Source organism: Amblyomma mixtum, chromosome 5 (genome assembly GCF_055824585.1).
Source record: "Amblyomma mixtum isolate Tamu chromosome 5, ASM5582458v1, whole genome shotgun sequence".
Classification (NCBI taxonomy): Eukaryota; Metazoa; Arthropoda; class Arachnida; order Ixodida; family Ixodidae; genus Amblyomma; species Amblyomma mixtum.
In genome coordinates this window covers 56,153,586-56,169,530 of record NC_143016.1, presented here as the reverse complement: position 1 = coordinate 56,169,530, position 15,945 = coordinate 56,153,586, and the positions used below count along the sequence as shown (strand labels likewise).

The window sequence follows — 15,945 nt, the reverse complement described above, 5'->3', positions numbered from 1 at the left end:
TTTCTTTCTTTCTTTCTTTCTTTCTTTCTTTCTTTCTTTCTTTCTTTCTTTCTTTCTTTCTTTCTTTCTTTCTTTCTTTCTTTCTTTCTTTCTTTCTTTCTTTCTTTCTTTCTTTCTTTCTTTCTTTCTTTCTTTCTTTCTTTCTTTGTCTCTCTCTCTCTCTCTCTCTCTACGTACTATCAGCAACAAATGAAACAAGAAATTTACAACTAAACCATAAACAACAAAATGAGAAGATCTTAGGCAAATTGCATTTGGAAGGCGCAAAGGCTGTCCTTTAGAAGTGGTAACTTCGCTTGTTTCACCTCTCCAGGGGCTAATACATTTGTGTTTTTGCGTCGGCACTTCCGTCTTCTCCTTCTTGTTTCATCTCTTGCGGATAGTCCCTGCCTCGAAACGCACTGTCCTCTCTGTGCGTAAGGTAAGTCCGCTGTTAAGAGTTTCGCCGGGACGGCGTAGAACGGCAGCAATAATACGCGTGGTTTGCTTGCTGCTTTCTTTTTCTGACAGCCGCATTCTCTTTTTTTTCTCTCCCCTCTCTCTCGGCGGCAGACTTCTTGTCCAGCATCTGGAAACACACGTTCGCGCGCCTCGGCGAAGACTGGGTCTTCCTCATCCTCCTCGGCGTCATCTCGTCGCTCATCAGCTTCTCCATGGACTACGGCATCTCCATGTTCCTCAAGAGTGCGTGTCTTCTTCCTCTTCTTCGCCCCTCATGTGGTGCAGCGCTAGCGCACTGAACAGGCCAGCTTTTCAGTTAAACCGAAACAAAGCTGCGCGCGGGCAGCCTCGTTTACTATGAAATTTAGGGACCTCTTTATGTGTGTATGGCTGGTTTCACTTAGTTGTTTCCCTTACAAAAATTTCTTCACAGTCTATAGACTTTCCATTAGACTTTTGTCTGTGAAGTCATAGACTTTTTAGACGAATCCTATAGTCTAAACTATGTTCAATGCAAACTCTATAGGCAGACTATAGACGATCTATAGATTTATGGCCATACACTTTTAATAGACTTTTGTGTTTTGACAGTCTGTAGACTATGAATAGACAAAAGGAAATATTTATAGGAAGGCAATAGAGTCTGCAAGAAGTTTACAGACAATCTAAAAACCATTTTTATAAGGGTGCAACAAGGCTTTGCGGAGGCATATGCTTTGAAAACGAACTTGGAAAGTGCAAACGGTAGGTAACTTCACTGCACTTAATTTTTAAACTCTCCGTGCTATCGGTCAAGGTCTCAGGTTCTTTAAGGTTCTCCCAGAAAGCCGGTTGTCGGGTCTTTGATTTCGCTGTCGCCTATGCTGAGTTTATTGAGGTAGATAAGAAATAATGTAATTTGTAGGAGCCAGAGCGATTGATCGCTTGATCCGAGCATTTCTGTTATTTTATATTTTTTTTTGCCCCGGATGTGACCGTTGCCTTTCTTTTTTTTTTCTTTTTTTTTGACGCGAAGACGTAGGAATCTACATCTCGGTCGATTCCGGGTTTAGCTCTTAACCGTGCCATCAGCGCCTGTAAAGCTCGAAATAGACGGTCGAGAACGGTAGCAAACCCAACAACGCTCATAACTGTCGAAATAGCTGCCCATGTTGGGAACCGAAGTCGTGCCTAAGCTGTGCATATATTCATTTCGCCGTCAAGGAGCCACTTCCCATCCAATTGATGCACGCCTTAATTGGCCTTAATTGTTGCGCAAGTCGGCACTCGTTTGTCGCCTCCGAATCTCGCTGATGCGCGCGTGTTGACTCATCTCTTCTCTTCTGCTTTTCCTTCCCTCCAGCAAGAAGATGGCTGCACAGAGATCTGACGGACAACCTAATATTGAAATACGTCGTTTGGGTCTTCTTCCCAGTATTATTAATATTATTCTCATCTGGATTTGCTCACACAGTAGCGCCGCAAGCAATAGGTACGTACGCTTTTACTGACTTGTTTTTTTGTTTTCCGCCTGCAGTTTTAAATGCTCAGGATGCCTCGGTCGCAGTTTCACACGCTTGATTTCGCCATTGCGAGTTCAGGCTCTTCTTAATGGCTGCTTGGACTGATAGTATTGAAGCATTGAAGGCATGCACGGACGAAGAAAAAATAAGCGGGACACAGAACGTAACAGTGGGATGCATATAACTCGCGATTTGTCTCTCTGTATCTCCTGAGCAAGTTAACAGCGTCAGTGCAGCGTGTGTCGCCTTATCACATAAATTACTATCTGAAACGGGCCGTGCCGGTTAAGTATAAGACGTCTCTGAAGATGCCCCCAAACCGCAGGAAAAACTATTGGTGTAAATAATATTTTCCCTTCCCTTCCTTCGGCGTTGTACAGTTGGAGATAGGTGAGGTTTGGCTTCGTGGAGGAAAATATATTAAAATATATGTTGATCGGATGGGTAGACCAAGGACTGCCTTGCAGGCGTCCCTGAAGAGTCCTTCAACTTTGTTTCTCGGCGTTGTCCAGTTGGAGATAGTACGTGAGGCCTGCGTTGCCATGTGGGCACATTAAATTTCTGTAGCTCCTTTACTTCATCAATTTCTGTAGCTCCTTTACTTCATATTCCGTGCTAGCATGTAGCCTCTCGGCGCAAACCAACAAACCGAGCTTGTCATCTTTACTGCATTGCCAGTTGCCCCTTGTGACTGTAGATGCGGGAAGTTTCCCCACATACATTTCAGTTCGACTCCGTCGTCCCGTTCTAAACGAGCTACAGGGGTATGCCAGTCTTGCTTTTAAACCTTTGATTCGGTGGCGTCTCCTCAGTGTGTGTGTTTGTGCTAAGTATGTCTCGAATGCGAAATGCGTCTCGCCTGCGGTATGTTGTTCTTGGCGATCCTGCTCCTAGCTTATATAAGCCACTGCATGTTTCATTGACGCTTTCTGTGCAGTAGATGCACTGTTTCGCGGCATTCTTAATGGGCCAGTTAAGCCGGTTTGCACCGTAGCCAGTGAGCCGTACTGTAACTGTGTCCCGGAGCGTGCGGGAGAAAACAGAAAAGAAACACATCACGCACGCTGTAGTTTCGCGTCAAATGGTGTGCCAAACTTTTTGTGCAGTTTTTGCCAGGAGTAACTGCGGTCGTCATAGCGGTGCCCTCCTCTCCATTGTGCAGGCTCCGGCATCCCCGAGATGAAGACCATTTTGCGCGGAGTCGTACTTAAGGAGTACCTCACCTTCCGGGCCCTGGTGGCCAAGATCATCGGGCTCACCTGCACCCTCGGCAGCGGACTGCCGCTGGGGAAAGAGGTGCGTGTGTGGCCTCCTTCTCCTCCTCCAGGCTTCGGTGCGCCCTCCATCGATTGTGTGGGCCATACGAGTCTCTACTGCTCCACCTCTTTGAAGCGGGGGAAAAGTGGTGCTTTACAGCTTCATGACTGAACGATGTCAAGAGAACGATTTCTGAGTTCGCAGCCGTCTTGGACAAACGGAGTCCGGCTTTGGTCTTGTGGTGTTGGGCGGAGGTACGGTTCCCGCACCTCGAGCAGGTTGCGTGCATGGGGTCGCCATATTGCTTACTGGACTGTCGCGCGCTACTGGCGCTAGCCCGGTATAGAAGTGGCGGCGGAACCTGTTTGCGATAATCCAGAGAAGAGGCGCTTCGCCATCTGCCTCTCCAGACGCGGTCTCGCACGTTTGCTAAACTCTCACTGACAAACTTGAAAGTGCTTTTGAATACGCCGCTGGTTTAAAACTTTCTGGCTCTGGACGGAAAAATTTGTATACACCTGTGGTAGTCCAGGATTTTTGTTGCATTGTCTGCGTGCTGGAAAATCGAAGCAGGCACGGTTTGCAAGGGCAGAAAGCTGCATAAGCTTTAAGCTACGTGAAATGCCCTTTCGAAGCTTGCCAAAATACCGGTTCACGAAGGATTTCGAGTTTCACCAGTGCCTGAACTTGGCTATCGCAGCCGTAAAGTGGAAACGTAGTGGCGTGGCTGAGCGGAACGCATCGAGCCGTTGTGGCGGTTGTTATTACTGTATACGCCATGGCGCGACTAATGAGTGCCGACGTGGCTGATGTATCACAGCGCACTGTGCTCATGGGACTCACTCGTGCGTACATCGCGCATCTAAGCACCTGAAGCACGCCGTATTGGGCCTACCGGTGCGTTACGTTAGGTAAAAATATGGAAGCGTAAATCACAATGCCGTGATCGGCACTGAATTGGCACGAGTATTAAAGACACGCCTGTGGTTTTTTTGTTAAAGGTAGCTGGAAGTACACTATGAGCACCTGTCCCTGGCATAAATAAATTTAGCATAGTTTACAGCTATTAACGTCGCTATGTATATCTTATTTGACAGCCAGGTGAGCAACGAAAGGTTGTACCAGTTGAAGATTTTTCTTTTTTCAGCAACCAGTCCCTTTCAGTCAAGAGGGACGTGGTATGAAGTGTTGAAATGTGTGATCTGGCACATGCGCTTCACTCTACCGTCGTCGTGTGCTTTCCCCATTCCGCAGGGACCATTCGTGCACATATCGAGTATGATAGCCACGGTTCTGAGTCGGATCGTGGCCTCCTTCAAGGGCATCTACGAGGTGAGGGGGGCACGCTTTATCCCTTTTGCGCCTTTTCTATTGTCGCCAGAGTGCGTGTGTTCGTTCCGTACTTACAGGAAGGGCGTTCGTGCGGCGTCAGTGCGGAACGAAAAGTGGCCCGTTATATGTGCATCCGTATGCATGCTACGCTTGGGTATAGCTGCTAATGAGTATTACTCCCTTATATCTCAAATTTACTCCCATCTTTCGGAAGGGGGGCGGGGGGCTCAGAAAAAAATACGTTAGACAGATTAAATTAGGTTGGACTGTGAAGAAGGGGAAGGCGCGGTAACTGTCTTCACTCTTAGTGGACGCCTGCAGAACTGCTCCCTAACTTATATGGAAGGGGAGAAGCGAGTCATTAGGAAGTCATAAAGGGAGAGGTAGAGAGGGACAAAAAGGAGTGGCGGTAAACACTCACGCACTGTTTAGGACCCGCTTTCGGATCCGTGCTCCTTTTTGGGGCCGTGCTCCTTTTTGGGGCCGTGCTCCTTTTTGGGGCCGTCCTGTGACCGCGGGGGGAAACCAACCCGCCTTTTACTTTTCGTTTTCTTTCCGCCAGTGTTCTTTCTGTTTAGTTTTTTTTTGCGCCTACTTGTATCGTTTTTTTTGCTTGTGTTTTCTTATTTTTTTACGTTATCTTCTGTTCCGTTTCTCCTCCTTTTCTCCGTCGCACCCTCGATCTCGTCCGCGACTTGGTGACCGCTCCTCTTCCTCGGCCGCCGCCACCGGGCAGAACGAGTCTCGGACGAGCGAGATGCTCGCCGCTGCCTGCGCCGTCGGCGTCGCCTGCACCTTCGCTGCTCCGCTGGGCGGTACGGCACACACCACTGCGGGGGTCATACATAATCACCGCGAAGCTTTTCCTCTCCTTTTCTGTCCTCTCCCTCTTCCTTTCTCTGCCTTTGTTTTTATTTTGTGCTGCTTTGAGGGAGTAAGAGACACACTGCAGGGTAGAATAAACGTGCTGCGGTAGTACAGTAACACCCCGTTAATGGGGATTTCACGGGGCCAGAGAAAATGACCGCATTTTCCCGAGTGTCGAATTATTCGGGCAACCGACGAATAAAACAAAAAAGAACGTAAAAAAGTTTGGTTCCAAATGGTGAAGCGCAAAAAAGGTCGGCACACTGAAGTAGGGACGACACTGAAGTAGGGACGACGGGACATGCGCTTCCCGTCGTCCCTACTTCAGTGTGCCGTCCTTTTTTGCGCTTCATCATCTCAAGTTATGCACCAACTCGCCCAGCAACGTGTTTTAGTGCAACAAAGTGTCCCTCATCGATATACCTTTATTTCTTTAAAAAAAATTGCTTCGGGAGAGAAATTAAATTTGCGTGGCAATAACTATTTACATAGTTCCGCCAAATGTACACGTGTAGTTCGCTCTGGCTGCCGGTTCAGTCAACATACAGTATGCCCTCTGGGACATTCAGATTATCACTCAGACGGTCACGCCATAGAGATAGTACTTACGTTGGACGGGTCTGGACAGGGTGTCCGAAATAAGGGGCGTCGAATTAGCGCAGTCTTACTGTACTTTGGTGTAGGCTAGCTGCATGGTTTAATCCACACGCATGGCTGGCCGCTATATTGCCCCGACGTGCCCGGCTCTCTGCATGGGTCACCGCGCAGAAGCAATACGCATGAAGGGAACCAGGTATCCCATACGGAAAAGTACTTATATAATAAGGACCAAAATTTCGGCTGCCTTGCTGAAATCGCTGACGGCTATATTTTGTTGCGCTGTGCTTTCCGTTTCGTTAAACATACAAGTAGCGGTACATGTTTCGGCTATGGTTGCATGTCTTATATTTATTGCCATACCCTCGCTCTTTCTCAGCCAGGTGTCTCCTGAGCTCTCCTTCTCCTTTCTCTCTTCACTTTCGTCTGCTGGCGCGAAAAGCAGCAACAACAGCAGCAAAAAAGAAACTCTGCGCGCCCATTATTCGCAGGAGTGCTGTTCAGCATCGAGGTAACCTCGGTGTTCTTCGCGGTGCGCAACTACTGGCGCGGCTTCTTCGCCGCCGCCTGTGGCGCCCTCGTCTGGCAGCTGCTGGGAGTCTGGCTCAAGGAACAAGGTGCGTACACCGAGTCGCCCTTGCTGTTGTTGTTGTTTTTGTTGTCCTCTAAATAATGGCGCGCACCCACTGCGGGGGATTGGCCAAGACACAGGCGGCGACTGACAGGTGCTCAGAATGTTAAACAATGAAATAAATGAGGGAAAAATGTAATGGTATTAATGATGATAGTAATAATTAAAAAATAAATGAAAGAAATTCAGATGTGTAAATTGAAATAAGCTAAACAAATACAGTGAGATCGGTGACTGAAATAGGGAACGGGCTATACATGCCATGCTTGGAAAGCTTTCGTTGCAGAGAAATAATGATCATGAGAAAGAGCTTAGTACGGCAGCCGTTTAGTGTCTGTAAGGAAAGTTTGAATGGCGGAGAGCACATTCCAGTTACTGTGCCCAAGGGAGGAAGCACCAAGAGACAAAACAACCCCAGCTGACAGACTTAGACCGAGCTGTCGTAACGGATGCCCTATAGCAGGCGGCTCCGTAAAGAGGAGAAACGGCGGCAGGTCAACAAGAAATGATCTATCGTTTCGGGTTCTCCGCAGAACGGGCACAATGGGGAGACCGCCAGACCAGATCTATAAAGGTAGAAGTTTGGAGAAAAATTTTGAAGAGTGGAAAATTGTAATGTACTGTTAAGAAAATATTGAAGGTAATGGTCCATTCTTCGGTGGCATAGAGAGAGAGACTATTTAATGAAATAATAGTAAAAAAAGTGCAAGCCTGCCGACGGGAGAGCTGTGCATGTATTGATTATTAGTGAAATCTTGCACTATATAAAAAAAATATTGCTTTCGTAAACATTTTCCCGTTCAAAAATGCTTTTCAGCATTGTTGGGTATGATCGCTAATGCCACCTCTTTCGTTTTTTCCTCCCCCTCCTCCTGCCAGGTGGAAATGTTAAAAAACTCATAATTTCGTCGTAAGCGACTTGAATCTGCTCGTCTCGGTCAGAAATTTCCACCGCGGATAACAGACTTCGTTATCTGACCTCCGCATTACGTGCCCCGCCCAATTCCAGCTGCATAAGCGCTCCTTATAATTAATGGCTATCAGATATTTTGCGTCGAACCTCGTGTGTATATAGTGCCCTGGGATATGGATCTCGATAAAAACGCGCGAAGGGCTCTTTTCGTGCGAAACGCGAAGTAGTCTTTTTTTGTTTTTTGTTTTCCACATCGGATCTGCCTGCGCTGGTTGCGAAAAACGCCCATTCCGTCACGAAGCGTTGGGCATCCTGTTTTCGCCGCAGCTGTGAAATTGATCGCTCCCCGGTAGTTCGCGCGATATGCCGGTGCACGGCGGTGCGCTGTCTCGCGCTTGCCAGCCTTGTATGTCTGCGTTCGATGGAGAAATAGAAAGCTGCAGCTTCGCTGCCTCTCTAGAGCGCGGACGGTGGTGCTTGTTTCCGGTTGCAAGCGTAGAAACGCGTTAAGTCTCGGAAGCAAATCTTGCTGTCGACAGCATTTCTTTTTTTCGAAATACGCTTTCTTTCTGCTGTGCTTGCGAATTATGCACGAAATGTGGACAAACTCTCTCAGGGTTAATAGGGGCACCTCATAAGAGCTAATAAAAACTGCAAAACTTGTAGATTATGTATTGTCTTGAGCTATATCTCTTATGAAAATGGTTTATAGACTTTCTTCAGGCTTTTAATAGACTATATTGTCTCTATGTAGACATTTCCTTTTGTCTGTTCATAGTCTGTTGACTTTCTATGGACGAAAGTCTACTAAAAGCATATGACCATTAATTTATAGATTGTCTATAGACTATCTGTGGAATTTGTATTGTATGTAGAGTAGTCTATAGGATTTGTCTATAAAAAGTCTATAAACTTTATACACAGACGTCTATGGACAGTCTACAGGCTATCTAAAAATTTTTGTAAGGGTGGTGTTCTTATTTCTGTGTAGGCTGTCATGCCGTGTACAACAACGTAGAAATAAAATGAAAAAAAAAGCGTATTTTGACAGGTGCGAACCTGTCAAAATACGCGTCTTGTTATCAGTAAATGAAATGCATGCATATAATCACAACTACTTTGCTTTTTACACTGTACACTATTATTTTCTGTTCTTTTTTTCTTGTCTACTTTCACAATGCATTCTTCCATCGCCGGGTGGCGTTTTATTCTAGCGCCGAACTAAATCATAGTCTACTGTGAAGTGAGTCGCAATTTTTCTTACTGCGTACAGCAGCCGAAACTGGATACCGAGAAGCTTCAGCTCGTACCTCTTTTCTTCTTGCGTAAGACCGGCATATCTTCCTGCATAATAGCTGTATACAATCTGCGTAGCCTGTATACATGTAACCGTATACTTGTATTAAATGTATACCTTCTTGTACGGGCTGCGGTATGCGCCCAGCCGGGCTCTTACCTCTGCTGCTGATGTGTTGCGTACGTTGCCTGCGTCAGCGCGTAGCTGCAGCTTCACTTGACGGCCACGCTACTCGAACATGACGCGTTTCTCCCCTCGGACGGTGCCGCAACAGCCTCTGTTGTTTCTCGGCATCCTTTACTTCTCCGTACAGTCGTGTCACTTTCACAGTTGCGCGTACGCTTCTCGTGGCGATCTCCCTTCGCTGCCGGTGCATCCTTTCATTGTTTCTCGGCGTCAAGCGTGTACGCAACGTCGCAGAGGAAACTGCGCGCCGCTGCCGCCTTTTCTGTAGAACGCATCGTGAACGGCTGTCCGCACTGCGCGGTGCTTTTCTTTCAGTTTTATTTATTTCTGCCATTACGCAATGGATCGTTGTCCCTATACGGCGCTGCGCTCTCTCAGGTCGCAAAAGTACCCGGATCGCCGATGTCGCTTTCAGGATCTATTGTTTGAAATTTGACTCGCGTGTAGAAGTTGGCGCATCAGCTATACCTCGCGTGTCATTTTCTGTGCGCAGAGTTCGGTCGTTCTGTGACAAAAAATATGAGGCCTCTTTCGTGTCTCAGTTACTTTTGTGTCCGATATAGCGTTCGTGCAAGTGGAGGAGCGAACTGATTCTCGCGTTCCATTTCATAGCGGTGTTGGAGTCGAAAGCCGATCACCAGCTGCAGCAGCAGAGCTGTGCATAGTTCTATCTCTCCCATCCTTTTGCCAGCCAAGCTGGCGTTCGCCTTGTGCGGTGGCGTGCCTGCCCCGTATAACACTTCTGTTCAGATATTGGCGCAGTCCTGTCCAGATCCTTCAATTTTAAAGGGCAATTACAAATTGAAGTCTGCGTGTATATATGGGGTGCGGCGGTGTAATCACAAACAATTACTTGTGACCGCAAACGGAACTTTTTACAAACTAGAAATGACCAAAACACGACATACCGGTGTCGCCACTCCAGGCCGATTGCTCAAGTAAAATGCGGGCGCTGACACAGACTGATTTTCGCGGATCCCGAAGGCTATACTACACCTCCATTCACTTCAAAATGGTGGCCACCTGTCCGTTTCGGTAAGGACGTCACGAGTTTGAATGGAGTAGCGGGAAGATTTTTAAATGCAATTTTCTCCGCTACAGTCGCGCCTTTTACTGCTGGACAAACATCATCATATCCAGAAAGAGCCAGAGAACCAGTTTTTACTTGGAACGTTAACTGTGTGGAGTTGTCTTCATTGCCCCCCCCCCCCCTCCCCCTTAACGCCAGGAGAACCGAAAGTGATCCATACGTGATGTTTGATAAGTACTCTTTCTTTCGTACCCACCTCTTCTTTTTTTTTTCTTCTTTCCCTCTGCAGACACGATAACGGCAGTATTCAGGACAAATTTCCGGATGGACTTCCCCTTTGATCTCGTCGAACTAGTCGTTTACGCTGTGATGGGGTAAGCCTTGTCGCCTTGCTGTCACTTTGGTTGCTTCCTGTGCGCGCAGCCGTTATCCACGTTCGGGGGTGCGTTCATTCGAGCCTTGTCCCGTCTCTCCTTTCCTTCCGTCCCCCCCGCCCATGGAATTTTTTCCTACAGCGCAGCCTGTGGCGTCCTGGGCGCCACCTTCGTCTACATGCACAAGAGGGTCGTGCTGTTCAACCGGAAGCACAAGCGCATGAGCGCCTTCCTGCAGAGGAAGTACGTATGTTCGCGCCGTTTTATTTGCCCTGTGTTTAGCCCGGCCGCTGCGTCAGAGCGGCGCCTCGTGCCTAGCTCCGTGTCCTTGACTCCTCTCGCAGGCCCATCTAGCCGGCAGTGTACCGTATTTGCCAAAAGTAACCGGGCAACGGTGGTTTAATTCTTAGCCGCGCAGCGAAGTACTTATGACAGCCCTTAAGCTCTGAATCTCTGTAAAGTAATGTGAACTTGCCTTCACGTTTGGACGCCTTTCGGACTTAAGGGTGCCGTGAATGCTCTGTTATACGGTTGAGAAGCGAAAACCTCTTGCTCGGTTAGTTTTCTCAAAGGGGATACGTGCTGCTTGTTTAGATTACCACGAATACCTTGACTACGCCGCCGTTGCATAGTGCGCGTCGTTGCAGTGGCGGACCGCGGTACCTTTCAGTACTGGCGTTCTAGCCCAAGGGCCCTCGAACCGTTCTTTTCTTATTTTTATTTTTGGGCATGCTTTGGCTTAACGTGTTTTTAGGCGCCATCGGTACACTGCGAGCTATGAGGCGCACTTTGGTCGATGACTCCAGATCGATTTCGGTCATCTGGAGCTCTTTATGCTATGATGCACTGAAAGAACATTTGTCTTGAAATGATTAATCAGCGCAAAATATTTACTTTGGCGACGTAGTATAGCCAGCTTGGGACAATATTGGGACTAAAGGGAGCGAACTGGTCCATCGTAGCCTGTTTCGTTGGAATGGGGCGGCAAATACCAACATGATACAACATGGTCCCATACAGCCAGATTTTGAAAATGGCACAGCCAACGTCGGGAGAGCATGAGACAGCCTGGTCCAATGTGACTTAGAAACGGTACGGCCAACGTCGGGAGAACATGGAATAACTTGGTCCAGTTTGTTGGTCTGGCATAGCCTATCTTGGGAAAACACTGGCAGTGCTGAACTATTTTGAACCGCTGTTTGCCAATGTACCTCCAATTGAGGACCGTTGTGATGTGCCGCCTGGGTTAGCGCACACCGATGCCTTGGTAGTGGCGTGCTCGCGTTTCGCCTCCAGCAAAATGGTTGTCGTTTCCGCGAGATATGAATACGTTGTTTGACGCTTTGATGTATAAACACGAGATGGAAATGGCTCATTTTGCTGTTTTCCTTTCTTCCAGTCGCTTTCTGTATCCACTAATAATTACTGTGTTTATATCATCGGCTACCTTCCCCGAGGGCCTCGGACAGTTCATGGCAGCAGAGGTGAGCACCATTATAGCGTGTTTTACTCGTCGTCTCGCTACTTACCTTGCGCACATTATGCGTATCAAATTGCTTATTCGAAACTTCGATGTGCGTACGGGTGCGACTTGTTTGGTATCTCGTCGCCTGGCCAGTGTCAGAGTACTTTATCTGCTTCATCGGGACCATCAGGTGCGTTCTATAATTCACACGACCAACCGTGGTTCTCTGGGAAAAGAGAGAGAAAAAAAAGTTAAAGAGCAAGTGTTTCTGCGCCGGTGAATACTGCATGGCACTGCTGTGCTTTTCGGTTTTCCCCATAGAAACTGGTCATTAAAATGAGATAGGACATAGTACTAGCGCTAGTACTAGGGCATAGCCGCAGTTTTGCGCTAGTGCTACGTCTTTTCTGTCTAAACACCAACTTGCACAGCTTTCTGCCTTAAATGCGTTAAAATGAGGCCAGAGAATGGCCGCCGCGGTGGCCCAGTGGATATGGCACTTGACTGCTGACCCGAAGACGCTGGTTCGATCCCGGCCGCGGCGGTCGAATTTCGATGGAGGCGAAATTCTAGAGGACCGTGTACTGTGCGATGTTAGTGCACGTTAAAGAACCCCAGGTGGTCGAAATTTCCGGAGCCCTGAACTACGGCGTCCATCATAGCATGAGTTGCTCTGGGGTTTAGTGATTCTCTTCGGTAATTTTATCTTTTCTGTGATTGTGACAGCGATAGGCTCCATATCTCTGTGCATTTATTGGATATGACAGTCGTGGGAGATCCGTGGGACGCGATAAAAATTGTCGCGCGAGAAAACCACATTGAGAGTAGACTGTAACTGCAGGCGTCACTGGATAATCGGGGTGTTCGGCATGGTGAGTCGTTCGTGCTTTCCCCTTTTTTTTTATACCGGAAAATACATGCAATTGATCCATAGCGCTATAACACAGCATACCCACATCATCCCGCTAGCTTTTTGCTCCCCGTGACCAGTGTGCAAGCCAGGTGAGCGGAACAATACAGGCCCGCAGAAAACAGCAAGGGATTGGGAAGAGCAAAGCGAGGGACAGACGTCAGCCTGCTGAACCTTGCGCATCATTGCGATCGCACGCGGTTTTGTCGCTGGCGGAATCAACGATTGAGCTTCGGTTTCAGGGTCCTCGTATTCAAAGTTACAAGATCCTTGTTACGTTGGTCTGATTGGCAGTTGTCTAATTCACGAATAGATAGAAATGCTGACTGTGGCCTGCTGTCCTGTCCTGAAATACTGAAAATGGAGAAAAAAGTGTGTCCTCGAAGATGGGACAATCTAGAAGCGTTTGTACTTAGCGAAACGGATTTTCCGCAGTCATGGATACACGTAACCTTTGCGACATTTCCTGGGCATTGAAGGCTGGCGCTGGGGACGCGACTGTATGGCAACTTCGACAGCTCTGGGGTCCCCCTTTCGAAACTGTTGCAGCTGACGACGCACGAGGCGGTGCACGACCTGTTCTCGAACTTCACGTGGACGTCCAGCGACCTGGGCGTGGACGAGCACATGGTGGTCAACCACTGGGGCACCACCAAGGGCCGCGTCTTCCTCACGCTGGGCCTGTTCATCTTCATGAACCTCTGGATGACCGCGCTGGCCGCCACCATTCCTGTGCCGCTGGGACTCTTCATACCCGTCTTCAAGATGGGTACGACGAAGCTCTTCGCTGTTGATCGTCCTAGCGGGCTCTAAACTCCGACCATTCGTCACGTGTGCTTTTGAGCTCCATAAAGAGCAAGACCCATGGAGTCGGGTTAGGGCTAGAGTTAGTCAAGGCCACGAGCAGCGCCGCTTGTGGTGAAGAGGTGGAAAGTGTGCGAAGATTTAACACGAAGAAAGTTTGTTGCGCTTTAAGTTCACTAGCCACTCCTTGTAGTTGTGTGCGCGCCGTTGACAGGCAAGGCCAGTGGCCCTCTGTAGGGCCCACGGCATCAGCAGTACCTGTTAAAATTTTGGCACTGCGTAATGTCGTGTAGCTTGCTGCCAGATCTTTCCGTGCGCGCTCTACGTGCTCGTTCTTGCGCTTTCGTACGCGTTAAGCCCCACCTCGATGGACACTTCCCAGGCGTACACGCGAAGCGCCTGCGCGCCCAGCACGCGCCGCGACGGGCGTCGAAAAGTGGCATTCACCTCCATGCTCCTGGTGCTGGCTCGCTCCCCCTCCCGAGCCGACTGAAGGAATGTCAAGCCCTGAACAAAAGATGGTTGGGGGGCGCTGAAAGGACGAATTAAACCGCGAAGAAAAGTTCGGGGAACACGAAGCTATGAAGAAAAGAGTCCTCCAGAGCCCCGCGGTCCTCCGATTGTTGTCAACCGGACCCCGCTTCCGACGCGCGCGCTAGCGCCCGTGCGCAGGCGCGGATATCTGACATGTACAGATATCTGCGCCCCGCTCGCGCCTGCTCGCGCGTCGCGCCTCGCGCATGCGCAGACAGGCTCCAGCGTACGCCCGTGCGCGTAGGCGCTCCGCCCGTACGCCTCGGAAGTGTCCATCGAGGTGGGGCTTTAGCGTCACACACGAGCAAGCTATATCGACGCGGACCATGCAGTGTTCGATGCAAGAACTTCATTACCATGCAGTGTTCGATGCAAGAACTCCATTGAGCCGCTCACATATTGTTTCACGTGTATCTATATAGCACGTGGCAATATAAACAAGCTAACCATGCAAACTTTTTCGTAGTAATATAAACTAACCATACAAACTTTTTTGTAGTTTAAACCACTTTGGTCTCCGCCCGCACGACTTCCTTAAAAGTGTTAAAGTTGAGAATTCGCGGGAGTCTTCTTCGTGTCTTTCTGGTACTCTGCACTTGTTCAGGTGTCTTGAACGCTTGTGCGAATGCTCGTGCGTGTCTCTTTACGTTGCCGCAGTCTTCGTGGCAGAGAGCAGCGACAGGTCACAAAGCGGCATGCGCTCGGCTGTTTGTTTCAGGCGCCGCCTTCGGGCGACTCGTCGGTGAAACGATGGCCGTGCTCTTTCCGGAGGGAATCCGCATGGGCGAAAACATCAACAAGGTCATCCCTGGCGGCTACGCCGTGGCGGGTAAGTCTCACTCTGACAGAGGGCGAGGCCGAACGTCGGACGCAGTCCTTAAAAAGGACAAGCACGCCTTTGAGTTCTTGTGCGCATTCATGCTGCCGCAATCATCGCTTTAAGCTCACGTTTGTGCTGTGGTTAGGCTTCACGCTTCAGTGATTCGACCCGTGTCCGTCTGCGCGTCAGTTAAGCGCTGTCAACTTTTGAAAAAGTGATCAAATGGAAAACGCGTCTTTGGATAGCTCTGCGCACCGCCGTGACATGCGTTTGCGTCGTGTTTGCGCAACGGCGCTTGGAGTAGCTACTCATTGGAGACATCCGTTGGTTACAGCCACGTCATTATAACTGTCTTCATACAAGCAGAGGAGCCTTGCATTGCAGTTGTGTGTGATGGAATAAGCTTGTAGCTTCGCGTCGGCGTCATTACCGGTGCATTTAGCAGTTCTCGCCTTTCAGCGCTACCCAGCTGACAGCTGAAGCGCCGAGTGTTGGGATCTGGAAGAAAATTGCTCCGAAAAACTCTCAACTGTGGATAATCAAACAGGTGTTTGCACTATCCCTCAGCAAGCCGCAACCAGGTTCGCGAGGGCTAACGTTGCTTTAGGCGTCACTGGCAGAAGGATATGAGTCAGGAAGGCAGTCATTTCGAAATATATATCACGTACTGGTTAGAGTTTCGTTGGGTTCAATGGCCCGCATTGCTTCATGCAAGTGCATCGTTTCGCGCACCATTGGCGGTTGCCCATCGTAACACGCTTCATACGTATGCTTAAGCTCCTCGGCGACTGTCGGTGTAGGCCTCTCCTGATAGAGCAAGCGGGCATCAGAATTGCGTCGTGTTACAAATCTATAGAGCATCGCAAGGGAGGGGTAGAGTTTACTGGGGTATAAAGGCTTTCGCGGCATTCGGTCGCGGCGTTCTGAAGTTTCACCGCGAATCTCCTGAGGTTTATATGCGACACACGCACGCACGCACACGACA

General features: G+C 48.9%; 1 protein-coding gene across 1 annotated transcript in view; it reads left to right on the top strand.

Annotated features, from left to right (window-relative positions):
* The window catches only part of ClC-a (chloride channel protein 2), a 97,856-nt gene that overhangs the window by 69,476 nt on the left and 12,435 nt on the right, over positions 1-15,945 (top strand). Inside the window, exons 4-14 of the mRNA XM_089544562.1 lie at positions 553-684; positions 1,784-1,912; positions 3,106-3,239; positions 4,455-4,532; positions 5,269-5,347; positions 6,488-6,613; positions 10,343-10,427; positions 10,569-10,670; positions 11,827-11,911; positions 13,352-13,571; positions 14,859-14,969. Coding sequence (XP_089400688.1) covers positions 553-684; positions 1,784-1,912; positions 3,106-3,239; positions 4,455-4,532; positions 5,269-5,347; positions 6,488-6,613; positions 10,343-10,427; positions 10,569-10,670; positions 11,827-11,911; positions 13,352-13,571; positions 14,859-14,969 — 1,281 coding nt within the window. The remainder of the gene's footprint in view (positions 1-552; positions 685-1,783; positions 1,913-3,105; positions 3,240-4,454; positions 4,533-5,268; positions 5,348-6,487; positions 6,614-10,342; positions 10,428-10,568; positions 10,671-11,826; positions 11,912-13,351; positions 13,572-14,858; positions 14,970-15,945) is intronic.